At 38.8% G+C, this 27189-nt stretch overlaps 2 protein-coding genes and 1 long non-coding RNA gene across 6 annotated transcripts in view; 1 reads left to right on the top strand and 2 right to left on the bottom strand.

The window, feature by feature from the left end:
• ADPRHL1 (ADP-ribosylhydrolase like 1) overlaps positions 1-17538 on the bottom strand; it is a 28956-nt gene extending 11418 nt beyond the window's left edge. The window contains exons 1-3 of the mRNA XM_026055004.1: positions 12989-17538; positions 8145-8309; positions 1617-1742 (exon numbers count right to left, since the gene is read on the bottom strand). Of these exons, the coding sequence (XP_025910789.1) occupies positions 1617-1742; positions 8145-8309; positions 12989-13202 (505 nt within the window). The 5' untranslated portion in view covers positions 13203-17538. The remainder of the gene's footprint in view (positions 1-1616; positions 1743-8144; positions 8310-12988) is intronic.
• On the top strand, positions 2150-12398 carry LOC112960591. Its single transcript, XR_003251793.1, has 2 exons — positions 2150-3189; positions 11148-12398. It is a non-coding gene; the product is annotated as an uncharacterized LOC112960591 (long non-coding RNA).
• Positions 17539-17863: 325 nt separating the features above from the next.
• DCUN1D2 (defective in cullin neddylation 1 domain containing 2) overlaps positions 17864-27189 on the bottom strand; it is a 29244-nt gene continuing 19918 nt past the window's right edge. For 3 of the 4 annotated variants that reach the window (XR_003251785.1, XM_026054992.1, XM_026054972.1), the window contains exons 5-7: positions 24336-24418; positions 21953-22049; positions 17864-21214 (exon numbers count right to left, since the gene is read on the bottom strand). Coding sequence is in view for 3 of the 4 variants with exons in the window: in XM_026054992.1 (XP_025910777.1) it covers positions 21135-21214; positions 21953-22049; positions 24336-24418 (260 nt within the window). In the remaining variant the exon portion in view is untranslated. Of the gene's footprint in view, positions 21215-21952; positions 22050-24331; positions 24419-27189 lie in introns of those variants that run through there. The other variant, XM_026054986.1, reaches the window with a different exon arrangement.

The following is a 27189-nucleotide window of genomic DNA, read 5'->3' as shown; positions in this document are numbered from 1 at the left end:
GACTTCCATGATGTCAGAATCTTAGAGGCTCACTTCTCATATCTCCTTGTGAACTTGGGGGAGGAGGAGTGTTTCTTCAAATGCAGCAAAAACAACCCAATGCAACAYCCAGAAGAAGGCTAAGAAAACAGTCATTTAAATAAGCCCCAGTTGAGCAAAGTATTGATGCATGTGCTTCTCTTGATGCATGAGTCAAAAGTGCTCTCTCATGCATAAAGGTAAGCATGAACTTTGTGTTTTGCTGAAGGTAAAGCCAAATTATTTTAGGAGGTTACGACTCCAGATGAGACTATTACAAATTCTCTCTGCATTAAGATGTGCACTATGGAGTCAGGCCAAAGGTACGTCTAACCCAGCATCCAACAGATGCTCTCAGAAACAATAAAAAAACAGGCAGAGCCAGCTCAAACCTTCTTACTTGGCCAGACATCATCCAACTGACTTGCTGTAAAGGTTCTTACGTTGCATTTGGCAAGAAGGCAGTGACAGAGTGGGTTTAGAGGCTAAAAGAGGCAGGTGAGGAGGGGGTGGTGGGAGGAGTCCATGCAGAGGGTGGTGGATGCTGGGCAGCATCTGCAAGGTTTGAGGGGATCGGAAGGTCTCTTCYTCCCCTGTCTCCAGAGGGCTCGCTCCTGGGCTGTCCTTCCGCTGCCCCGCAGCCCCTGCTGAGCCCCTGGCTCTTGCCACTCATGGCTGGGAAGAAATGAAGCCCCAGCAGGGGCCTCCACAGCTGCTGCTGAGGACGAGGAGCTGTGTCTGTCACTGGCAGTGGAAATAATGCAGCACACAGTGGTATTTTTAATTACACGGCTTAATTGTGTTTAGCAACAACGGCCCCTTCTCTTCCCTTTGCCTGATCCCTTTTTGAACCCGTGTGTAGTTCCATTTGCAGCATCCTTCATGATATTTCCTGCTTTATTTTTTAATTCTTTTCCTCTGAATTTCATGCCATCCTGCTGGCCTTTCCAATTGCTTCAGAGCACTGAGCATGCTGAACATGTCACCATTCATTATGGTTTTATCTATTGTTGTTTAAAGCAGACAAAATGAATATGTGCTTACGTAGTATAAAATTATCCTAGTGACAGACCTGTATATTTAGAACAACATTACATCTACTTATTTATGTTTTGTTTAGATAATGTTTAGATTGTGTCCTAAACTATGTGGAGTTAGACTTTTTTGGCTTTCTACCTTTACCTACAGTATTAGATATGACAAGACCTGTCAAGAGAAAAATGTTATTATCTGCTGAATTATAAACAGTTATAAACAGAGTATATACATGTTAAAAATGTCATCCGAATGTACATAAATCCTAAAACTTGACCAGAGCTAGTGACATGAATATACTCTGGACAAGACAGGCTGTGTTTAGTTATTGGAGGGATAACTCCTTGAAGTTGCCGCTTATRTAATATGTAAGCAAATATACAAGTTTATATATGTAATATATACATTTAGATAGTATCTAAGCAACACTCAAATCAAGGACTATGAGTCTGTGTTGCAGAAGCAGTTCAACCAAGTGAATTTGCAGGAGCTGTGTTAGTCCCTCCTGAAGGGAAAAGCAACCTTAGGTACTTCAGAAAAAACAGCATGTCAGTGGACATTACCTGTAGGGTGGTTATGAGTCATTCGTCCACATTCAATGCTCACTTCAATGAGCAATTCTAGCCTTTCTGGCTTCCAGTATCTCATCCCTAAACACATGGCTTTTGTAGATGCTCCAAATCCAGAACCTAGAGTGAAAAGATAATGCTAAGCTTTTAAAAGGAAACTAATGATACACAAATATGTTGATACTGTCTGAAACAAGTACATTTTGGTAATTCATCTCATGTGTGGGAACTCCTCAGGGAACAGGAAATTAGCATGCAAAGCAAGGTACAAGTTTTGATAGATTCTTGGAAGGAATTTTGCTTCCACACCCRTTCTGATTTTACAGGGATATTCCAATATTCTCAAGCGCAATGAAGACCACTGTGGATATCAGAGAGCAGTGTGCTCTCTTGTCAACATCGATTGTTTGATTCAAGCTCTCCTGTCATCCTTGCTCATTCTTGGCTGCCACTTCAGTTTTGCTTGCTCCAGATGCTACCACTAGAAACAGCAGTTTGAGAAATAGGTACACTTTTGCTATACCTTTATTCCATTGAAGTCTTCATGCTGCAAGTATATCATTCAAACACTTTATATGAAGATCACAGCTAGTCTTACAATTTTATAGCATGCTTCATCCTGGAGAGTCCCACAGGTAGTTCACAAAATAGTTTCTATTACATACAAAAATAGGGGGTCTGAAAAGAAAGTGAAGGCTGCAGAGCTGAATCCTCCAAAGTCAGGAAATGTCAGAACTCGGGTTGTCTGTGCAATCATAAGTTAGTGTTTTTGTGCACACGCATTACGGTACAGCCTGCACTTAGCTTCTTCTTGGGAATTCGTGCCTCACGCAGCACAGAGGTTATTTATTGAATGGCTAATTCAGTATTTCTTTTAATCCTCAGCATTGAGTGCATGATGCCAGGTGTTCAACTTCTGAACACTTCATTGAATGGAGGTAAATTTGCTAATGAGTTTCTCTACAGCACTTTTCACAGTAATATCAGGATCCCACAGAAGTTTTAATGAGCTTATCTTCACAACACACCAGTGAGGTGATTATCTCCTCTTTGCAGCTGGTGAGCCAGTGCCCCCCAAAAGCTTTAACTCATTGCAGGGACCAAGTCAGAGATGGATAGGGTTCAGTTTTCCAAAATACTTAGAATTTTTCAAAACTGTCTTTTCTCAGTCACGCTTCCTGGTGAGCTTGGATATAGTTGAAAGTAATCAGCATTTCTCTTCTTGGCCCCTGAAAGATATGGGAGATAGTTATGCCACCTAATTTTAGCCTTTGTGGAACCTGCATGGTCTTCCTGTCTTTCCTAGATAGGCAGCAGGGAGATAGGTTAAGTCTCCATTAGGCAGTACTGTGGTGCAAGAGGAGCAATTCACACTCAGAGTAAAGCAGCAGATGCCRAGGCCCCAGCAGCAAAGCTGCAGACACCTAACTTCAGAGGAGCCTTCATCTGTTTCCCTGGATGGTGCCCATTGTGGCTGGAGTGCATTAGGGGCTCCCCTGGAGAGCATCTTTCACCCARAATGACTCCAGCTCAGGTGGCCCAAGATCATGATGAGGATCAAAGTGTGGTAAGTAGGCAGTAGAAAGATTTGCTTCAAAAGTATATGCCTGATCCAAACCAAAACACTAACATAAGGCCCACTGGCATCTCCAGAGGAGAATACAGACCAACTGAGATGTGCATTGCTCTCTGGAGATGTCTCTTTTTCTCCCCAGAGTGCAGCTATCCTGAGCAAGCAACCTCATTAGGTAATCTAATTAGGATAGGTGAAGACATTTCTTCCTTTCYGGCCCAGAGTCCAAAGGGAAAATTTTGTGTGAAGTAACTCTTCCAGTAGGTAGATTAACTAGCAGGGGCAGTGTGAAAAAGGCCAAACATTTGACAGATGTGACATGAAAGGCTTGGCAAAATATTGTTTTATTCTCCGTAAGCTTGCTTCCTCACCCCTTGCCAGTCTGATAACTGTGAAAGAAACCCTCTCCAGGACTCCTCTGGTCACTGCTCCGCACTGAAATGGCTGGACACTTGTCCTGTGAATGGTGTGTTTTCTTTCATACTTCACATACGCTGCAATTGTAGCACCTGGTTTACTAAGGAGCCAAGAGCAGATAACAGCATCTGCCTATCCCACAAATTACATAAAAACCACACAGAAGAAGCAGGAGAGAAATCAAGTCTTCCAGAGCATCATTCAGCTTAACTGGGAAAACCTATCTCCTGCTTGCAAGCCCAAACTCTTCATTAAACCACTTCTATCTAGTGCAGCAAACAGAGGAGCATATAAATGTSTTATTCATGATTGAACCTGTGTTCCTCCAAAGGACACAATTCATGCTGGATAATCCAAGAAGCATAGTGCTACAGAGAATTAAGATTTGATTATATTAAAACACATTATATTAAGATATGATTAAATATCATGTTGTAATATATACAAAGGTGGAGGATGCTTTACAGTAATTTGAATGCTGATCTGAAGGTGGTTGCCTTTGCAACTTCATTGCTCTTCTAGTTTAGAAAGTTATATTAAAACCTTCTGAAGAATTAAACAAGCAAATTGGGTAACAAAAAATTCCACCACATGGAATAATGGTAAGCCTAGGCAGGGCTTCAGGAGATTAGCAAATACTAGATTCACTGCATCAGCTGCTACCATTTGAATCAAGGAAGTACAGGACAGCAAGGCTAGTCCCAGCTAGGGGTGAGATGTGTAGGAACATAAAGACAATCCTGCAAGGTCAGACCGAAGGTCAACCTAACAGCTCCTGTCTGACAGTGGCCCGTGGAGGATACTTGAGAAAGAGCAAGAGAAAAGGAGAAAAGCATAATGATGTTTCCCCTTCATACTAAACTGCTAAGAACTTGGCTCCCTGATCCAGGAGGCATCTGGCTACTCATCTTTCTGTTTAATAACCATTCACAGATTTTCCTTGGGTGAATTTGCCCAGCTATTTTTTGAACCCACATGAACTGTAGTATCTGCAAATTCCTGTGGCAGGGTTCTGCAGTCTAACTAGATATTGTGTGAGGAAGTCTCTCCTTTTGCTTGTTTTGAACTCATGACCTGCTAGTTTCTTTTGAAGTCTCTGGTTCCTGTGCTGGAAAAGACAGGGAGTTCTCTCTATTCCTATTCATGTTCTCCAAGATATCTACGATTTTACAGCTCTCTTTCATATTATCTCAGACATCACTTTCCTAGATGGAAGAACACTAGTCTCTAACCATTTTGCCTATAAAAGCTGGTTTTGACTAACCTGGTCTTTCTTCCCCATATTCTTTCTAGTTCTCTTGCATCATTTTGAGGGGTGGGGTGGGGGCAGTTTATTCACAGTAGTCAAGAAATAGTCAGTCTATGGATTTATAGAATGGTGTAAGGGTGTTTTGTGTTTTGTTTTCTGTTCTTTCCTAGTCATTCCTAATATTCCATTTGCTTTTTGACTATCACTGAGCACTGAAGTGATGTTCTTATAGAACTATTATAACACCAGGATCACTTCCCTGAATGGTAATAAYAGTTAGCTTGGTAACTATAACTGTGTATATAAAATTAGGATTTTTCCCCATGCATAGAATTTTTCATTTATCTACATTGCATTTATTCTGCTGTGTGGTCACACAGTTATTCATCACTGTGAGGATCTTCCACAACTCTGCACTGTATTATCTTTGATAGCAGATTTTGTTGACTCACTATTTACCTGCTTTTCTAGATAGTTTGTGGATACGTTCAACAGCACAGGTCTGACCCAGGTGCCTCCTTCTTCATGGAGAAGACTGACTGTAATCTCCTACACTTTGTTTACTGTCTTTTAACCAGTTATCTAGCCACAGGAGAACCTTTCCTTCATCCTGTAGCAACTTAGCAGCTTGTCATTTACTGCCTTTGGTGAGGAACCTTGTCGAATGCCTCCTGGAAATCCGAACAATCTTCACAGCTTTTCCTTTGTCCTCCTGATTCTTGGCTGCTTCATGAACTTCCTAATAGATTTATGAGGTGTGACTTCTCTGTACAAAAGCTATGTTGACACTTTCTTACCATATCATTTTCATTCATGCATGCACTCTACTATTCTATTAGTATAGAATACCTCAGTGTGTTTTCCTTCRCTTTATTTCTGTAAAATAGTAAAGATCAGCTTAATGGCTACTGTTCTGAGCTCTTTTGTGACTACAGACTGTTCCGCATGAAAGCTTAGAGCCTGTTGCCTTTCATCTCCTGTTCCTCTGTGGCTATGCTTCTCTTCATTTTTCTTCTCCAKCTCTCTGCATCTAACTCACTTTTTCCTCATGCTGCTCTGTCAACGCCACTAGCAAAAGGGCAYAGTCTCAAGTACTGCTAAAAAGCCCAGTAACTGGCTCCAGTAGCTGCAGATAAAGACTTGCTCAGACACTGCAGCCTCAGCCTGGGATATGTTCAATGCAGGCAGAACCAAGCTGCTGTCTGACTGGACCTACACAGTGGCTCTGAAGGCACATTTCTGACTCTGGGGGTACCACCTCACTCAGATTTCAGTTTCCAACTCTCAGACACTAGAGAATGGCTTCTGAGCACTTAGGAATTCTTTTAACAATGGAACAAAACATTTTTATCACATCTCAGAAACAGCAGACACAAAGTAAGTATCAAAACTTAAAAAAAATGTTAACAAAAAGAGGCAAATGCTTAGCAGTGAAACTTTCAGCCTAAAGCTTAATAAAATGATAACTTGGAAATGAAGTCTTAAAATGGAAGATGTTAAGCAACCTTGTATAGTTCTTCTGGTAGACACAGGGATCATATAATCCTTTAACATAATCCAGGTACCTTTGCAATGAATGTGGCAATGAACGTGACAACAGGTGGCAGGTTAACCTAAGAACTGAATGCAGTGACTATATCCAGAAGAATTTGAGCACAAGAGCTTCATATAAGCAATTAGGAGTTACCTAATCTAGAATTTCACTCTTCCATGAAGGCTAGTACATGAATTTTTGCTGCAAGAGAGACAACACAGAATGACTATAAAAACCCAGCATTTTGGTTCCTACCCATCTGAGACATCATCTGACTGCTAGACATTCAATGCCTCTGGATTTTTTTTGCCTCAAGAAGAAATTTATGAAAATTCAATTAAAAGTTAATTATGGCCATAATAATGCCAGGCACCACAGGAGGCAGAACATCTCCACCTCATGTCACTGGTTCTTTTGTTCTCAGGGTGAAAAAAAGAGGCTTCTTGAGATGTTCAGGATGGCATTTGTCAGACCAGACAGAGAAATGGGTTTTAACTGTCAGTTCTCAAGATAGGAATTCATTTTAGAGAGTTGCAGCCCAGAGCATCCCAAAAGCAAATCTTCCACCATGGAAAGTTGGGGAGGAGGAAGGCTAAAAGAAGACATGTGGCTCCAGCACAGTAACCACCTGGGGAACAACTGTGCTCCTCCACTGGAGGTGTCCAGAGCTTCTCTGGCCCAGCCAGGCAGCTCCCACAGTTACTTCATCTGAATTTTACTCATTGTCAACCAGAAAACATATGACAACTGCCAAAGGGGCACTTTCTCAGTTCTGCCTGGCTAACAGTGGGGTGGACAAAATAAACAGAGAGAGGATCCTTTTCCCTCTCCGCAGCTGTTGTGAAAAGCTGAGGCTGAGGGAGGGGTGCTTTTTCTGTCAAAGAGAACTGGCAGGGAGCCCGAAATAGCCATGGCATTGTGCCACCTTGTTTTTGTCATGATATTGCATCAATGTGCAATGCTGTTGAGTGGTGCTGATGCATACCACAGCGACACAGCGTCACACCAACACAGTGCCATGTTTTTGTGAGCTGCCAGAGTCTTGTGGCTGTCTAGGTCTACCTCATTTAATGATACAGTGTCTCTCCAGTCCTTCAAGATTAAATGTATTCTGTGGGCATAGGTATATGCATATAGGCATGCACATAGCTGCATGTAGGTTCCTTAACTTGAAGTAGAAATTCAATTCGTCATACAACAAAATAACCACAAAGAGAGAGAAAGGAATAGTCGTGGAACAGTGCTGGGAATATTAGGGATTATCAGCAAAATATAGTTCTTAGCAGTGCGTCCACCTGAAGAAAAGTAATGCAGTATCTCCATTTTCCCTCTAGTGAGCACATTGGCACAGAGAGAATTTCGCACACAAACTCAGCTATTTGGTTTTTTAGATCTGCCATCACTGAAAAGATCCAAGACCACAGGCAATTAAATGAAAAACGGCAGAAAATATTTCTTAAAATAACCATTAAATTCAAGGACAAAAATCTGGACCCAGAGGCACAGAGCCAAGAACAAAGTCTCTTTAAATAGATGTTAAACAGGGAAGGGTTCATTTACAAAAGGACATAGTGCCCTACAAAAGGAATTCCTGGCACATCTCTTGCCATCCTCAGGCAAACACGGAAATGTTGCAGGGCTAGTAGCTTCTGAAGTCAGGGAAAAAAGGAAACAGTTTCCAAATACTCACAGATCTTGAAAGCAGGCATTGTTAAAACCAATTTCTATAAATAGAAGGCAGTACTGTACCCTTTTCATTGAATGGTGTGTGCCAAGCCAGAAGGTAGTTATCTGGTTTTAATTCCCTGCAGCCTTCAATGGTAGCAGGGTCTGCCCGTCTCCCTGGGAGTCTGTCGATAGCCTCGACGTAGCGTTTTACCAGCTCACGATACAGGTCTTCTAAACACCAGTAATCTGGTCAGAAGCAGGAATAAAAGATTGTCAGGCAAAGGCAAAAGGAGGAGAGAATACTGAAACCAAAAAGACAACGGATACTGAAAACAAACAAAAAGGCTGACTATGCATTTAATAAACATTCCTATTTCCAGTTCCAATATATTCCTATTTCCCATTTCAATATATTTGAAGACGTTTCTGGTGCCACTGTAAACACTTCTATGCAAACCCTGAGAATGGGCCGGAGAGAACATACTTGCCGCTCAGTTCTTTTCTTCCCTTCCCTTTCACTTTTAACTCCGTCATTCTAAAAGATAGAGGCGTTTTGTTCTTCAACAGTAACTGCTCAGGGGCTTTATTTAGACTCAGGGTGTGAAGTGCTTACAGAGGTGTCTGACTGCAAGGTGAATGAACGTGCTGCCGTTGTGGGCGCCGTGGGTATGCATGTAGTCAGCAGTGCCTGGCTCAGTCTGTGCTGCTGCATTCATTTGAAGACATGATTCCAATTTACAAGCGAATTACCATTTTTTTAAATTACCACTGAATTATTTTAATGACGTATGTGTAATTAAACACAAAAGCAAATTAGTTAACTTAATTTTTTATCCTGTATTTTATATTTGTTTGTTTAAAATTTGTAGGTCTTCCATGCAGGGCCATACCAGTACAGTAACCGGAACAGTGAGCTTTTATAAAAATGATTATAAAGATTAGTAATAGTAGTAAATTCCTACAGACTGTAGTATTACCAGCAGGTAATTTTTCTGGAATATGTTCATTAACAATATCTGTTCATTGATTACTTCAACTAAGGTCTACAGTCTTTTCTAAGGAGTCTTTCCTGTGTTAAACACACATTTTTTTCTTCAGTATAACTGCTTGTTTAATCTATTATTTATATTATTGGGTTTGAAGAGTCCTGCCCTCAGTTCTCACTGAGGAAAAGCTTCCGCCGACTTCTACTGCAATTTTGTAATCAAGAACCAAGGATGCTGACAGGATTTGTCCATTTATGTATTTTCAATGCACTCAAAGAAACCCTGTTGACTGACAAATCAAATCACACAGTAGGGAAAGTTCTTCTAAAAGTATCTTCAATCATTTTGTCAAAGACTGGTGATTTATTGAGATCCACAGAAGAGATTTAATATAAGACAAAGTTTGGACATCCATAACCCGGAGCCAGTTTAAAATACCATTTATGTAAAAGAAGAAATTAAAAAGATCCGGGATAAAGCCAAGATTTCCCTCCTTTCACTTAAAAAAATATCCTATCAAATACACCAGCTGTACCACACAAAATCCCAGAGGAGCAAGATACTTTCAAGCTACTGACCTTTCAGATTTGGAAATCAAGAGTCATTTTATCTGGGTGTGAACTGAGAGCAGGAATTTATCACTTGGCGGTTTCTGTAGGAGTATTGTCTTCAAAGTCAGAGGCACTTTGGTCCCTAATACCTTGGGACTGTCCAAGCCCACCACGACTCCTTCATTGGAGTCAGACTGGTATCTTAGCTGTCAAGTCAGTAGGACAAATTCTTTCTTTAGAAATGAAGGCTTTTATTTTTTTAATGTTGTTTGAGTCAGAAAGGAAAAGGCTTTCCTGACTGCAGTGATAGTTCTCCTGCTTTTGATGATGTTAAGTTTTTGTTCCTCCTTTATGGGACAAATTCTTGATGAAAGTAGATATTTCATTTATCCTTTGTTGTTGGATTGAACTTCCAGTCTGGGCCATTGTTTAACCTGAGAAGAGCCTAGAGTGGTAGTTCAGCCTCCGCTCAGCCACCGCCACTGCTGCCCCTTGCCTTGAGTGTCCTCAGACCTCTCCTATGCAGCCAGTGCAGCGCTGGTCAAAATTGGCTCCCGAGATCAGACTTGCCCCTGTCCTTCATCATCAACCCTCCACCCTGCGGTCAGCGTCTGCCCCAGCTTCAGGCTGGGAGCAATCTCAAGGGCAGCATCCAGGCACTTTGGGATATGATTGGGAGCCCGGGCTCTGGGCAGCTCAGACCTGGAACGTGCTAAGCATGCAACGGTCCAGCCTGTGGGTAGCCTGGATTTGCCTCTTTTTACGCAGAGAGGCTGCTACAGCTGGCTGACAGCTAGCAAGGTGAATGAAACACATGAGGAGGGGGATCCTCTCCACCTCTCATGTCTTTTCAGCTCTGTCTCCCCCTTTCAGTGTAGAGTTTTGCACAGATTTCTCAGCTTGGAGAGCACTTGCTGAAGGTGATTATTCTTGGGGCTATCAGCTGGGGAAGGCTGAGCGTGCAAGAAGGCATGGCTTTGAATGATTTTACTGAATGGCTTCCTATTCTCTGTACTTTATATTAACAGATGTAAGTAAAATCACCCATAGGGGATTGTTACAAGATGAAAAAATTAGAATTTTAAACAGAGATGATGTWCTGACACAGACTTATTTGCTTATTATTGCGGGAGACACTAAAGAGAAAGGAAGGCTGTTATCTTTTATTGCCATCTTTGCTCACGTCCAGACTTCCCTGCACAACCTTCAGCCCCTACCTCAGTCCTCTGCCGGGGCAGATACCCCATAACTGAGGTGACCAAGAGTCATCACCCTGTGCTCCTTCTGCGGAAATAGGGGCAACTGGGGGACTTGAGAGGGTGGATCACGTGAGATGTGAAATGCCCTTGAAGGTCCCTCCCTCTGTCTGCAAGAGGGGTCCCAGGCAGCAGTTGTAGCTACCTGTGATATCTTGTTTTAAGTAACAGCAGTGAGGGACAGGATACTTGTTGATTATTCCCCCCACTCTTTTTTTTTTTTTGGCTGGTAATGTCCCAGATTTCCAATATATTCTTAAAGATCTTCTTCCTCCTTTTTTCTTTCTGCAGCATATGTGTACGCTCTGCACTGAAGTCACCACTGTGGTGAAAGAAGATGGAGCCACTGGATCCTGTCAACGTTCCCATTGTCTCTGACAGTGAGCAAGCACTCCCTGCAGCATGACCATGCATGACCTGGCACCCCGGGGCCAGGGAGACTTCAGCCTCAGGGACCTGCTGCCGCCTTCGTTAGGTTTACTCTGTTGACTTCAGCGATTTTGCACACTTGTTGAGCCATGGCCAGACCCGGTGGCTTTTTTGCATTCAGTTTGCTATGAGCAGACACTGTTGGAGGCAGGACTGGCTCTGTTTTCCTTTGGGGAAGCAGACAAAAAGACTTGCTTTCCTGTCTTCAGGAATGTTGCTATGAAATGATAATTTCTTCCTAAAATTCCCCCCTATAGCTTTTTGCTTTCTCACCAGTCCATGAGAGGACCTTTTTTAAAAGACTGTCCAATGAGGACAGAGAAATGAGAGTACAGGATAAACACAGTTGATGTGAAATATAGTGAGACTTTTTTTTTTCTTTAAAGAACAGCTGTGCTCCTGTTGTATTTAAGAAATAAGATTTATTATTATACTGATAGCCTAACTGACTTGATTACTCTGAAGTTACAGATTTATGGAGTTCAACAAGCAGAAAACATATGATATGTATGTAATCATAGCCTATATTCAGAAATATGTTAGTCATCTTTTCTCTTGATAGGCTGACATCTTGCCCTTATCTTTAGCGTGTTAGCTATCCCTTAAACCATTGGTTAGCTAACAGCCAAGCATGAAGTGTCTAACACACTCTCCAACTGATCTCTACATACTAAATTTAGAACAAGTTAGCAGCAGATGGATAAAGCAGTGAAACAGAAGCACAAGTGAAACTTCATTGACTTTGGCAATATTAGCTACATTGTAAGTTTCTGCTATCGTTAGTTATCCAGTATTACAAGAGTTAAGAAAAATTAGGAATATTTTTACAGAGATAAAAAGTTTGATTCATTTTGAAATGAGAAAATATTACTGAACGGTTACTGTCTTCTTATGTGCTTTTGATGACAGGCTTGATGGTCTCAGAAAGCCTTGGTCCAATGGGTAGAGTGTCGATATAAATATCATGGTATCTTACAAAAGACTATTACTGCCTTAAGAAAAAACAAATGTGCTCTTTAAAACTATTGTGATTTTAGAAGACACATGCTAATAACATTTACTATTTTGACATACTTTATAATAAAACATCACATTTTAAAATATTTTTCTGCACTAAGGATGTAGAACTCTCCTCATAAAGAAAACTGTTCCTTTTCTGGCTGTGCAGGTGCAACCCCCTGTCTGAAAGCTGGCAAAGATGAGAGAGTTCTAATGATTTTAGCCTAAAAGAAATATTAAGGCAACTCTATGCCAACCTGAAGTTCTGAACACAAACATGTTAAAAATGCGCCTAGAACTATTCTTATTTTTTACAGAAGAGTTTTAGACAGGTTTATTTCCATTGGGTATATTATTCCCTGAAGTACAGTGTGCAGATAATTTATTTTACTTTTTCAAATTATGCTGGACATGCAGTATTTTAATCTTGAAGCTTTAATCAGCGTTATAAACCTGTGGAAAAAATAAGGAGAGCTACTCCACACTTAAGAAATCAAATCTCCTTATTTTATACAATGGTTTCAAGATTATGCTCATCTAGAAGACAGGCTAATATATGTATATTATCATTCACATAAGCAGCATTTAGGAACCAGACACAGTTTCTCATTACTTCCACAGCACTCTGGCTTATTTTAAGAAATCTAGCAGCTCTACAGTTTTGCTCCTTTCTAAACTGCAGTTGCTAGTCCATTGTCACCTACCTGTGATGATGGCCTCTGCTGTAGCCATGTGCATGAGGGTATTGTCGCTTACTGGCCATTTGTCTGAAGAGAGCACCAGGTTCTCRAGCCCTCCAATTTCCTTCAGCTCCTGCTGGATTTTTGCACCTAAAGCATTGTTTTCTCGGGAGAAATTTCGATAACCAAGAGCATCCCCTACCCCAGCCAGTACAAATGCAGCCTTAAATTTATCCATCCCCGAGATACTTTCCACTTTCCTTTTGTGTGAAACAGCCACTGAATCTTGGTCTTTCTTTGTTCCTTTGCCTTCAGCTCAGCTCTACTGACACTTTATATCAGCCATTGTGTCACCACAGAGAGCTTGCTCTATAAGGCAAGAACTTCCTTTTCTGGCTTGCAGATGCCATCTCTTGTCTAAGACCCAATGGAGAGCAAATATTTCATAAGCCAGGGATTTTGTAGGGATTTTGTTCAATGAAACTGCAAGAGCGTACCCACAAAGTGCAAAAACATCACTTCTGCAACCCAGCATAAAGCAAGCCAGGAAATACTTAGCCCTACCCAGCATAAGTAACTCTACACCCAGAAAAACAGATGCCTCCACAGGGGTGTTTATTTATTCAATAACTTGTAAATTAATATATTTTCCTTCACTTTTCTGATATAGTACAGTCAGTCTCCCTTTTGGGGACTGATCAAGAAAACAGTTGAATGTGTTAAAAGACATTTCCAAACTAGAATGATGGGCTGCATGGTAAGAACCTAGTAAAATGCAGTAAACCTCTCACATTTCTAACTATGCCCTATGGCAATATTTTGTCATCTGGAGGCTCAGATGGGTTTGTAACTGACTTTGGACAAGTGACCCAGAAAGCTATCTGGTTCCAAGATGACACAACTTTCTTGCTCTGTTCCACCTATAACAAGAATATCTTGCTAATTCACCACACCCCTGGACAAACATTGAGCAAAATACCAACTTAAATCTCACATCTCCTAGCTCTCTGGCAAAGAATGACTTTTTCCTAAGCCAGAGCTCTGGTGCAGCCTACACTTAAACTCTGAAAGGAAAATATTTTGAAAGATGTATTTAAATGGCATCCTGTGAGTCTAGGAAAGTTCACATATGAAGAAGTCTCAGTGAGAACAGAGAGTTTTATTAATACCATGCTTTCAAACTTGATACTTTTGAGATTATTTGCTTTATTCTGTCATTACAGTTTTTTCTGTCCTCTGTCATTCAATGCAAGAAGGAATGACCTCTGTTGTCTTGCAGCCTTTGAAAAATGTTTTGCCCACAAACATGTCACAGTGTGGGCTCAACATCTTCCTCCAGGGGGCTTACTGAGACAGACCCAAATTATGGTTCCAGGGCACCATTCATGCTGTCCTAAAGAATCACAAATTACTACTTTACAGATAGAAATACAAGTGTAAATATAAACTTACCTAGAAAAACAGAAAGCTTTGATTGGCTTGACTGTGATTTTGATAAAGGATAACTGGGGAAAGGTTTTGTTTTTGTTTGTCAGAAAGAAATACTGGTTGCCATTTGGATGGAAAAGGCCAAAAGTGTAAAGGATGCATCTTACTAACATCACCCCAAATGCTAAGCAGTTAACTGCATAACTGAATAATTTACACATATAAGAACACCACTTTACAAAAAGAACACATGAATGGAAGAGAAGCATCATCATCCTTATTCTACAGTATAAGATGCAAAATTGGTAAAAGTAGCCTCTGTTTTGTGCGCCCTTGTTTTAATGATTAGGAATTGGTTAACAGAAGTGCTGAGACTCAGGAACTGCACACTGAGAGTGTGTCCTCACTGCTAGGAACAAAGAACTCTGAACTGAGAAAGCACTCAAAAAGGACAGTTGTGCCTTAGGATGCCAGGAGGACTATATAGGGAACAGAGGAGATGCAGAGCCAAGTAAACAACGCAGAGGCAGCTGTAAAGATTCTCATCCTCAGGCTCAGCATGCCTAAAAATGAACACTTAGTTGTCAGAATGGACAACCAAGGCCAACGTAGCTTACCAAAACCACATCAGGCAAAYGCATGGTAGTTTCCAATTTGACGTCTCAGTTACAGGTCAATGTATCCTTCTATAGTTCCCCTTGACTGCACAGAATATTTGTGATTTGAAAGGACATGGGAATTCAAACTTGCAAATCAAGGACTAGAGAAATCATCTGCTGAAGCACCACATAAGGCTAGTAACGGCCTTATCAGATGAAATGTTCCTTTCTGAAAATGAGCAAAGCTATTCTTAGTTTACCCATTTATCTCTTGCTCTAAATTGTGGCTGGCAATTGTGCTGTCCTGTTCCCTCCCATGGACTTTACCCTGTTGCCTGCACACTTGACCACCCAYAACACAGCCCAAATCGGGAATAAAATCTTTAGCTGTTAGAAATAAGGCTATAATGAAAATCCAGCCTTTATAATTCAGAGAAGTTTTATTTTTCCAAGTCTACAAAGTAGAACATGTGGCAAAGAATTTAGTTTTTTTTTAATTTGTAAATTGCATATAATCTCTTTTTCACATAGTATTTCCAGTCTCTTTTTGGTGAACTTTTTGGGCAAAAATTAGGCACACAGATTTCTACACTCCAAGAAAATAAAGATGAGATAATAATTTGTAAAATATCATACTTGCATATCTGAAACATAGCCAAAATATGTTAACTCCATTAAGATCAAGAAGTATTCATTTATTATATATATTTTTGATAGGAAAAAAAAAACCCAGAACACATAAAGTTTGCAAAAAATGTTTGGTAAATGTTAAACCAGATAAAAATGCAGCTTTGGTCTCCTGTCATTACTGTCCATATGACTGGTTTCAGGCAGGGAAAATACAGAAAAAAATGAATGAGCAGCAGGCCAGGGGAAAGGCGACTTCTTGTTGGTGGCAGGAAGCTGTTATTTCAGCTCAATCATATTTGAAACCATACTTGAAAACACTGAAGCATGCATTCAGCCTATGGGAAACTTGACTTCACAGTCCTGCTCTACCTGAGGGGATGTGAAACAATTTTCTCTACCTCCCAGGAGAGGGCTCTTGCTCTGTACAGGAACTGTTGTCTTTTACAAAAAAAAAAATTAACTGGTCAATGGAGCACGAGCTGAAACTGCTGTGTCACCACAAGGCCTTAAGCATTTTAAATAAAACAGTAAGATGACATCCCAAGTGCTTCACCATGAGTGATGCTCCTGCTATTCAAACATAYCCATTTGCGAAATGCTCTTGATTCCAAGTTCACCCATTCCACAGATACAGAACCACATGCTAGACAAATATAGATCAATCTTGGTACCAGCTGGGTCTTCTCAGAGATTCAATTTCCTGCTTTACTTACTGATTAGACTTGAGCCTATTCACTAAACCTCGTGAGACTTCTATCAGGAGCTGTATCTTTTGCCACTATTGAAGTAAATGGTATCACTTTGGCAACAGAATCATTTCTTTAGGAATGATACTAATTATGTCAGAAGATGAATGCAAGAGTTCATGTAAAATTTAAACAGATTTTTCTGGTATAAAGAAAATATTCACTGAGACCTAGGRAAAAACACTACTTTGACTCAGTTCTGTAACAGTGAGGATGAACTATTTTCACACCACTTTACACCACTGTTCTAAAGGAARAATATGTCTTTAACACTGCAGAGGGGAACTTGTCCTTTTTTACTTTACATAAAGCCTGTGTAATGTGCATAGTTTCTCAAGTATTTATACAAGCCAAGAGGATCCCAATAATTATAGTCACTTATTAATCAAAATTTTAATGCTCTTAAGCTTCCACTAGTCCTTTTTCATAGAGTTGAACATTGTACTGAAACATGGAATTTGTGCTTGTGGTTGAAAATATAGCTGCAGTCGCAGACATTTCTGCCCGCTTATAACAAAAAGCCTAGTTTTTGAGGCGTCATTCTAACATAATTCCACCCAGCACATTGATACAAAGGTCAAAGAATGTGACTGATTTCTTGAAAATTAAAAAAAAAGGGGGTGGGGGGTCTCATGGCTGTAAAAGGTTAGTCTTTCTACCTTTCAGAAGATTTGYGTCTTTTGATGTCCCAGATACCGGGTTGGTGACAGTTGAGGAAAGCAACGGGTGCTGATGCCTGGAAGGAAAGAGCTTCCCGTGGCTCAAGTATCAGCACCAGCCATTTTTGCTGTTACAGGAGAAGGCACACTTGTGTGAGAACAAAGTGTCCAGTGGCTGGTAAAACAAGCTTCAAGGCATTTTGACAAATAGTTTCACTGCTGTGTCTGCTCACGCTCTGGGATACTCAGGTGCCTTTGTGCTCATTAGAGAAGACAACCACTTGAACAACCAGACTGGCTGTACCAAGTAGTATTACAGAGGCTGGAGATGGATGACAGGTGGGAGAGTGCAGAGGACAACCATTTTTATTTTGATTCAAACTTTCAAAAAAAGAGAAATAAGGGCAGTTATATACATACCTTTGAAGGTCTTTGCACAGATATCCGCATGTGCTGCTTCTGTTACAGAGCTTGGAGCCCAGGACTGAGCATGACTTTCCCTGTAATTACACTTCTCATTGCCAGTACAAACTAATGACGCAAATTGCAGAGAGTTAGTTTGGTTGCTAGCAGGTACCTGTAATAGATCCAGCACTGCAGTTAAACATGGCAAGCTTTTTAAGAACGTAAAGATGGCACAGATGAGCAAAACAGACAGACATTTATTTTAAGCATAATTGCCAAAAAATTCATGTGTTACATCCTTGCCATCTTCTGATTGATGGAATAAAGCAAGAATCTAATAAATTAACCGGAAAACAGAAATAAAAACCACACCAGTCTTTGCAAAGCTTCCAAAGCAGAAAGCTGACAAAAAGCACAGACATCCCACATGACTGACTTCAATTCTTTATATTGAAAGTTCATTTATTCCTTTTTCAATTGCCACAAAGTTTACACGTGTACAGCTTACTCAGCAGCAGATCTCTCAGGTGCATTGCGTGAGTGGACACCTATAGGTTTGCTCTCCTTGGCATGGCATACATGATAAATTACATTTCAATTTAGAACTGGCAAATACAAACCCCATAGCTCAGTTTCAAATACTCTAAGAAGTAAAACCAAACAACTTGGCACCAACTTCAAAAAATATATACAGTATATCTAGGAACTAATACTGTATGCATTGAAAAACCTTAATCAAAGATTTCTGTTCCATGTATGATTATAAATTGATCATCTTAGGTGTTATCACTATACCAGCTTACCTAAAAGCAAAGTCAGAGTCCCCTGTAAGGTGGAACAGTGGACAGCAGCAAGTATTAAAATACATATGGAAGTCATCATTTAAAAGCAGGTTATTTGCATTTACACATATAATTGCTCAAGATTGGAAATGTTATTCCATAATATTGTTTATGGGAATGTAGAACACATAGGTGGTTTTAATTGRGTAGAAGACTGTGAATAGCATGGCTGATAGGGAACAATTTGTGTCTTAAGTGAGTATTTTGGCCAGTCTTCCTCTATTGGAAGGTGTCTTCCATGAAGGATCCTCACAGGAATAAGGCTTAAGAGTAAGTGAATAAATGTATGTGTATAGAAAGTGCAAATTAGCATGAGTGCTGAACACCTTCTTCCTCATATTAACATGGACGAAGGTTAAAAAAAAAAAAGTCAACACAAATGCAAGACCTAGATGTCCAGCAACTTTGTTGCCCTCAGGAAGTTCTTTCTCAGTAAAATAAATAAATAAATAAATAAATAAGGAGAAATGCATTTTTTATACTCTAATTGTTTTAAGAGGTAAAAGAGTCATTATTAGCTTGATTTGAGGGAGTTCTCAGCGTGAACAAATGTTTCACAAGCTCTAATGCTATGCAAACTATTCAGCTACATCACAGACCAATAGATTAAACTACTTCTGCTCAGTTATTTTATACCTACACATTTTAAGTCACAATTGTCTGAATAACAAGCATTCCATTGCTTTTGACTGGATAAATGCAGTTGATGTTTTTGGATGTTACACATTTACTCTCCAAAGCCTACAGGAGAGATATGAAAATTTACTTGTACCAGTTGGGGAAGAGTAGGTAAGTGGAATGCATTAAAAACAGAATAATACTTTTTTTTTTTTTAATCTCGATTGACTTCCGTAGAACACCTGGACTTACATAGATGAATGTCGTTCTAAAGAGATGTAGTTAAGTAATAATTTTTGTTAATATTACATATTAACTCTCTACACAGAAGAGATAGGTATCTAAAGACTGAGACACTGACATCTAGTGGTTGTCATGCAAGACATAACTTTATAAATACTCCTTAGGGGTAAAAAATAGACTACTAATAAATCACTCATGGGTTATTTGTAACTTGCTTTCTATGTCACTATTCACAGAAAGTTTGCTGATTTGTTCAAATACAGGCCCTGTCCTCACCCTACTTTTTAAGCATCATGCACAACTGAAATTCTTTCAAGTGGGAGAAAGAATGAAGGCAGTATTTCTGTACTCGGCATGTTCATTTGGTCTTGTAGGCTGCATTGACATAAGTAAAAGCTGACAGCTTATATGAAACCCTRAATATTAGTTTAGTAGAACATTATAAGTTTTTATATCCTCACAATTATGAAATAAAATAGTATCCTGTTATGAAATACTTAAATTATCTGATATGAGATCCAAATAGATATGAATTATATAACTTAATACACTATCATCTCCCAAGTTTTTGCATCAATTCAACTCTGATTACAGAAAATATATTAATCATAGCTGTACATACTCATTAACAACTCTTTGCTTTAACAAACTTTTACAGTGGCTATGACAAACTCATTTTGATGAGGTAGTGTTTAAAAGAGCCCTGTGTGAAAATATGTTCAGTAGTTTCTGGTAAAACTTTCTTGTGCTTAGGCATTGAAAGACACTGTTGAGAAAGAAGAGACTGATCTCTATATGCTTTATAATAGCTGATAGAAGAGGAGAAAGAAATGACTGAATGAATTCAGACGTGGTGTAAACTGATCCAATACTGCATCTATATACTTTTTTTTTTTTAAATAAATGTTACTGAATAATTCTATTAGAAAAACATCCAGAGGCTACCATCAGTAATGTAAAGTCAAGTCTCCTTACCTCTAGCTATTTCTCCAAAGCAGAAGCTAACTCCGTTTATAATAAGTCTTTGGGCTTATTCATGTTTAATTTTGTGGAACATGTCAGGAATTGCATTCATAATTTGTTGCATTTAGCTAAAATTTATGATATGTTTCAGGCTACTAATAAACCTAAAAAATTAAATCACACCAATTCATATTATTTTAAAATAAAGTAAACAAAATACATAATTGAAGACTAACTGAATTATGATAATCAAACATGAATTATAAAAGCATCTTTGGTTGTTTAAGGTCTACTTTAAAATGGTTAATCAAAAAAAAAGTTGTATTTGAAACATAATGTATAGCAGCAGTCCTTCCTCAGCAATGCTACTGTAACATGTTCAAGACCTTCAAGAATATAGTAATGAGGATGTTAATCTCATTGGGGGGAAAAAGAGGCTAGATGTGATCAGTCTGTACATCTAAGAGCTTAAAAATATAAATTTAAAATCTCAACAACAAGTTAAAAAAAGTGTTTCTTGTTACAGTTCTATATTAGGGCAGATCCACAGAGCTAACTTTTATAAAAATACAACATACTGCATAAGTTTTATTTAGGGATTTAATTTATATACCACAAATACTGCTTTTCATATAAGTACAATATAATACAGTTTTATTCATGTAACTGCTGGTGTTCACTTTGGATCATGAACTGAATGGCATGCTGTGCTGTCAAAACTTTAATAAAATGGCCTCTAGTTAAACTTCTCCAAAATATAAAATCATGCAAAATCTACATCCTATATGATACAACCAGTACAATAATTGAAGCCAATAGCCTACAAACAGCCTGGACTATTTTCTGAGTTTGTTCTTGAGGTGTCCACAAGTCAGCCATCATTTTCTTTAGGTGGAAAGGAGGAATTTCAGTTTTGTCTATGGAGTCTCATCATGACCACTGAAACCAGCAACAGCGTGCACAGTTATTGGCCAACAAATCTTCGTTACCTAATGCAGTTCAGACTGCACATTTAGTCCATTTTGATGAGTCTGGGGTTAGGAAGTTTTACGCTTTCCTCCTGTGACTACTGGTCGTGCATATTCCACAAAATCATCTATAAGAACAGGCCACGCTCCTAAAGAGAAGTCAAGCAATTTAGAAAAGAACATGTCATTATTAGCAATAAGTTGCTTTAGTCTTAAAATACAAAGGATCAGAAGCTTACTTCAATATTTCTGGCCTAGCCTGGCTCTAACACACATGACTTGATGGACACTTGAAAAAGCACCTCACTAGTAAATTAAACATTTGAATCTCCTCTTGCAGCAATAGTTCTTACTACAAATGAAATATATTTGAAGCATAGTCCACACTACCAGGTTTACAAATTAGCTGAAAACAAAATCATGGCATTCCTATTAAAGTCATTCATAACTTTGGAAATATTTCTGTACACAGTCATTCCAAAGCAGAATTTGCAGGATTAGTAACAGAGTGTAAGTCTCATATAGGTTAGCAAAAATATGTTTTTGTAGACATTCTTGCAAGTAGAAAAATGATATATAGCCTTGCTGTTAGCAACATTTCTGAACAGAAATACAGTTTCATTGTGACTTCTGTAGCATAAAAAGTTCAAATAGCATGTGCTATATAATGGTCTGACAGTATCTTTAGTTTTATCTATATATTAAAGCAAACTTGTTAACCTACTTATCATTAACATTTGGCAATAAGTATGATACTTTATTTGCAGCTACACCTTCATGGGTAAACAAATTAAGACACCAGGTAACAGTATTTTCTGTTGTTCATTCAGAGCAAAATTTTAATTCTGCTATACCAATGTTTGAAAAGTTATTCAAGTACTTGTTACCTTCTTCATCATAGTTGGACATATCATCCGCAATCATATTTCCGAAGTCTAACAGAAGATTCCAAGTATCTTTTGGGATTGATCTTTTATGATGTTCCTACAAAGGAGGAAAAATGGTACTGTTAAGTATGAAGTATTTCCAAGTTTCACAGTAGTATTTTATACTGTTTTTTTTTGTTTGTTTTGGTTTTTTACACTGAAGTTGAGAGCTTCTGAAGAAAATTACAAAAACAGCTACTAAAAAGGAAAAGCATAAGAAGTCTTTTCTGCTTAATGACTCTTGGCTTCCATTCAAGGTTCTGAAACTGTGTAGCCACAAGTTGGCATTCTGCCATTTCAACCTGAGCCCTTCTTTCCTTGTCCCTTTTTACCTGTGCTACACCAGACTCTCCCTCAACCCCTTGGTTATAGTTGCACCTTTCTCCTACTCTCCTCTTCTCAGGTACTCCCAGACTGCCTTCTGGACCCATCATCTTAGCCTCTATGATCAACTGTTCTCTCCTTCACCATAGTGCAATGCACTCCTCCTCTCCAGCCTCTTCTTCCCAGTCAGTCTTATTCTCCATTACCACAACCTGGCCTGATTTCAGGTATCCTCCTTCTGCATCACCCTGTTCACATGTTAGTTTCCAGTCCGGCCAGTTTGAGCAGCACTCCAGAAAGTTTTGCTCCTAGTCAGCTTTCTCTGAGCTTTCAGAGTCAGCCCTCCCACTCTCCCTTTCAGCCCTGTTCATAGCTGCTAGCTCTTGCTCCCCTCCTCTATGCTGGCACTAACTTGGTCAGCTGGGGCAGACTGTAACCTTCCTCCCCCCGCTTCTCTTCTCTTTCCATCCACACCACACACCCAGCCACATGGTCCCACAGGGCCTCTTGAGACAGCTGTGGCACCTGTCTGACCTCTTGGGAAGTCAACTGATTAGCCCAGAGGAAAAATACTCTTTTTTCCTCAATTTGTTTTCTGTCAGTTTAGCAAATAGAATCAGTTCGGGGAGTAAGGAAAATTTCTTTTAACAATAATACTCCAATATATTCAGGAGAATAAATTGCATTTCTAAAAAATTTAGAACTTCATCAAAACTAGGTTGATGTCCACCACAGCAGAAAACATGCATCTCTGACAGAAGCCAAACATCTTATCTTGACTGCAAAATATAACAGGCAAATACATCTTCTGAAAACTAAAAGAACCCCTAAAGATTCCTAGCTTGCTGCTTTCTTAGGTTGAAATTTTTGACCTAAATGTTGCTTCTGAAACAAATATATTACATATAAATTTTCAGGTTAAATATTCACAGCAAAGTAAGACATGTTTTATATCAGATCCTCTATAATAGGGCTTGAATTAAAGACTTCCACAACTGTTTGTCATATTATATAGCCAAATGAAAAAAAAAAAGTGTTAAGACTTTTCTTCAGGTATACCTCTATACCTGTATTAGATGTCTTAAGCATATTAAGGCAGTTAAAATGCGAAATCTTTTCACAAGTTCTCTTGGTGAAACTGGCACACACAGTCAATGAATAAAATAAATACACTGTCCAAAAAACCTCACTGATTTAGAAGAGAGCTTACAAGAAAATATTCTAAAAAGTATACGCTTTGCCTATAATGCATTAGTGCTTATGGGACAAAACATAGAAAGACTTTTTATTCTCCTAAACTACAGAGAAAAAGTTAAATAGAAAAAGAAAGAAAAAGATGAAGTACACATTATATAACATTATAAGTTTTTGCAAACACAAAGAAATGCAAATGAAGAAACACGGATGAATGAATTAGGTCTGTAATGAGAATATTCTGTGATTTCTAAAGTTTAATTTATGCACCTTTATTCCACTGCCTACAGAATTATACTGATAATAGAAAACCATCAAGATTAGTCCAAAACTATTATCTAAAAAATGAGTCAAAATAATTACTCAGACAAGAACTTTCACTTAAAAAGAAAAGTCTCCCAGTGTTAAGTTAGTCATAACAGAATTGACATTTAGAGAACACTAAGCTTACGCATTAATACTACAAAAAGCAGAGCATGGTAAAATTCATGGCTGATAATAACCACAGCTGTCTGAGAACAAAGACAACGTAAGTTCAATCTACAATTATGGCTTCATTTCAGGCAGAAGCTTTTGTGAGGAGGAGGATAAAGGATCGAGCAAGTAGAACGCACTATTGCCTTGATACATCTTTTTGCTTCCTTCTCAGTTACGTAATTATATACAGAGGATTTAATCTGGCTTGATTTAAGAATATCTTATATCAGTTTTCAGAAATATTCAAAGGAATTATTCAAACGTCTTGCCTTTTTCTTTATTGTAAGCACACAGCTACACAAGCTACAGACTACTAAGATAGTCAGGAAGGAATACAGTATGTACTTACCAGCAAAAATTTATTCCAAAGATCTAGAAATTTAAACCTTCCTGATAAGACTAAATTCCAATATGCAATTGCCATTTCTAGATCTGCAAGAAACAAAGTAACACATAAATACTATRGTATACTATATGTAATAAAACTGTCGCGGTTACACAGTTAATGCTGTATCTAGTATGTTGTGATACAGATGAAATATATTCTTTTTAAATCATTATGAGTAACTGCTATTCCGTACTCATTGATCCAGAAAGGAGGAAGACAAGTACTAATGGTAAAAACTGCATATAGAACAYTACAGTTATAACTATTAAAATCTGCTTGTCACCATCCAGCAGTGCTGGATTAAAGTTACTTTTAATCCATAGAAACAGAACACAGTAGTTATCAATAACTCTGGCTACACAAAACAAACAAACAAATGAGACACAAACATGGAAAATATCAATAGAAAACCTAAACATTTAAGTCTGGGGGTGCCAATTCCTGTTAATTTATAGCATTTTATATATGGACTTGACTTTAAAGGGATTTTAAGTAAAGGGGAGCAGGGGAAGATTTGCCTGGAGCATGATAATTCTACAGCACCATTTACAGCAATACATTTTTCTTTTCCAGAATCATTTAACAGAAGAACACTTATATCCAAAACTGCAAATGTAAGTCCAGGAAAGGAGGACTTATTCTACAGCACCACCAGTGATATAAGAGCAGAGCTTAGCTTGTGCATGCTAACAGTAGGATGCAGTAATGCCACATGTTCGAACAGAAGAGTAGTGGCAACGTGAGGTGCAGCATAAGGGGATAAATGCTTCTTTTTTTTTTTTTTTTTTTTTGAAGACCTGTTTTCATTCTCAGCAACTCACAATGCCTATCTGCTTCTGCCCCCAGTCCCACAGATAGCAGTGCTAAATATATGCATGCTGCTGTGCAACCACAAAATAAAGGCATAGCTTTTCTTAAATCACAAATGGATTTCACTGTTTGCTTTCCATGTAAAATAAGTATGAACAAAATGTGAAAACTTAGTAGAAAGTATTGTCATAGTATATTAAAAAGAAACCTGACTTCCACCTAAAGGAAAGGAGTGCGACATTTGGAATTCTACATGTCACATTACAAACCAAAAGCCAGGGTTTTACCTCAAATCAAGCTGCAAGTCTGAAAGAGAAGTTCCAGCTTTCAACATAACCAATTCCCTAGAGTCTGTATAATAGAGGACTGGGGCCCAGACAACAAAAAGAAGTGCAATACTTAAGGAGATGATGAAAGAAATGCGGTCACACATATACCCAATTATATGAAGACAGCACTACAGGTGTTTACTGTGATCACAATGCCTTTCAGCAGAGAATTTACTTCCTGCCCTAATAAACTTTTTCAGCTCTTCCTGGCTTTGCTATAGGTATAGGCATACTTATTCATGTTCATTTCTCACAGAAAATAAACAGAACAAGCTAGTTAATAGCATTTATTTGCTACTTAGATATAAAGATTATAATTCATAGCAGTCGTCTCAAATGAAGAGCAAAAGAAATGGGAAGGGAGAAACTCAAAGAATCTTAAGGGTTTCTAAACTTCATTGTGAAATGACTGGCTTTGACCCCATTCATTCAGGTTGCATTATGAAAGTCAACCTTTCCAAGCCAACCTTGTAAATCTATCATATGACAACATTAAGTAAAATGCACTTTGAAGAAAAAAGTTTTATGACATGAGAATTTTTACACTTTAGATGAAATATTCCCTGGAAAAAGGAAGAAGGTAGGGGCAAAGAAGCAAAGACAGAGGAAGGTGCCGCAGAAAAGTTAAAAGAGAAAGAAAAGGCAACACTTCCTTGATTCATTTGGGTATCTATATCAAATTTAATATTATGTTATACTGAATGATTATTGCAAAATTGTATTTAACACAACGAAAATGAAATACTATTTTAACTGATACTTGTGGGATATGTTTCATGTGTGTGCAAACTGATTCTCCCGCACAAAGGTACAGGAGTTGTTTCCTATAACATACAATAAGCATATCCTTCGCAGGCTGTGGCCCCATAACAGTTGAAACCAAACTAAGCTGGTGCTGCCATGGTCTCTGCCCACTAAACACAGCCTTCCTGACACTAGCTCTGCGTACACGCCGCTCTGAGGTAAGATACTTTAGGGTGCTACATTAGCTGCCAACTAATCACTTTTTGGTATAGGTAGTTTTCGGCTGGATTAGCTTACTGTACTAATTCATCACATGGTGCCAGTGTCAGTGCAAGCAAGAGGGTCAATGCTACACATGTCAGGGGTTGTACAGGGGGATATTTTGGCAGGGCCAACTTAGATCACTTTAAATTGTCATGGAACAGTACCCATAATTTTCCAAATCCTTTACACTAGCATAAGGCTTTGAAAGAAGCATATTTGTACCTACTCTTCCTTTGTCATGCAACATAAGCATGTGTGGCCCATAAGCATGTAGTGAATTAAAAGAGGKGTAAGTCCTGATCTTGGTTAAAATTAGCTCAGGGGAAAGAAAAAAMAGAAAAAAAAGAAAGGAAAGTAAAGCTTCCTACGTGRTTCATAGCAGTCACACAAATCCATGAACTGACACAAAGAAGAGATACTGAACAAATGGACAGGATGGGACTATCACTTTTGGCAATGATGCTAGTTTACGCCAACTTAAAGCATTTGGGGAAATCAGGCCTTTAAGTGTGCTTGCTATACTGTCAAGAGATTTGGCTACACTTTTGCTTGAAGACAATTCCCTATCTAGATTGAAAACTTTAGGGTTTGAAGAGAGAAAAATGTAACTTTTTTGCTGTAAAGGGATGGCCTAGTACAACACAGAGCTCCAGTTCTTCATTAGGACT

The sequence above is a fragment of the Apteryx rowi genome, unplaced genomic scaffold (assembly GCF_003343035.1).
Source record: "Apteryx rowi isolate R43461 unplaced genomic scaffold, aptRow1 scaffold_123, whole genome shotgun sequence".
Classification (NCBI taxonomy): Eukaryota; Metazoa; Chordata; class Aves; order Apterygiformes; family Apterygidae; genus Apteryx; species Apteryx rowi.
The sequence above is the reverse complement of the archived record's forward strand: the minus strand, read 5'-3'. Positions and strand labels throughout refer to the sequence as shown.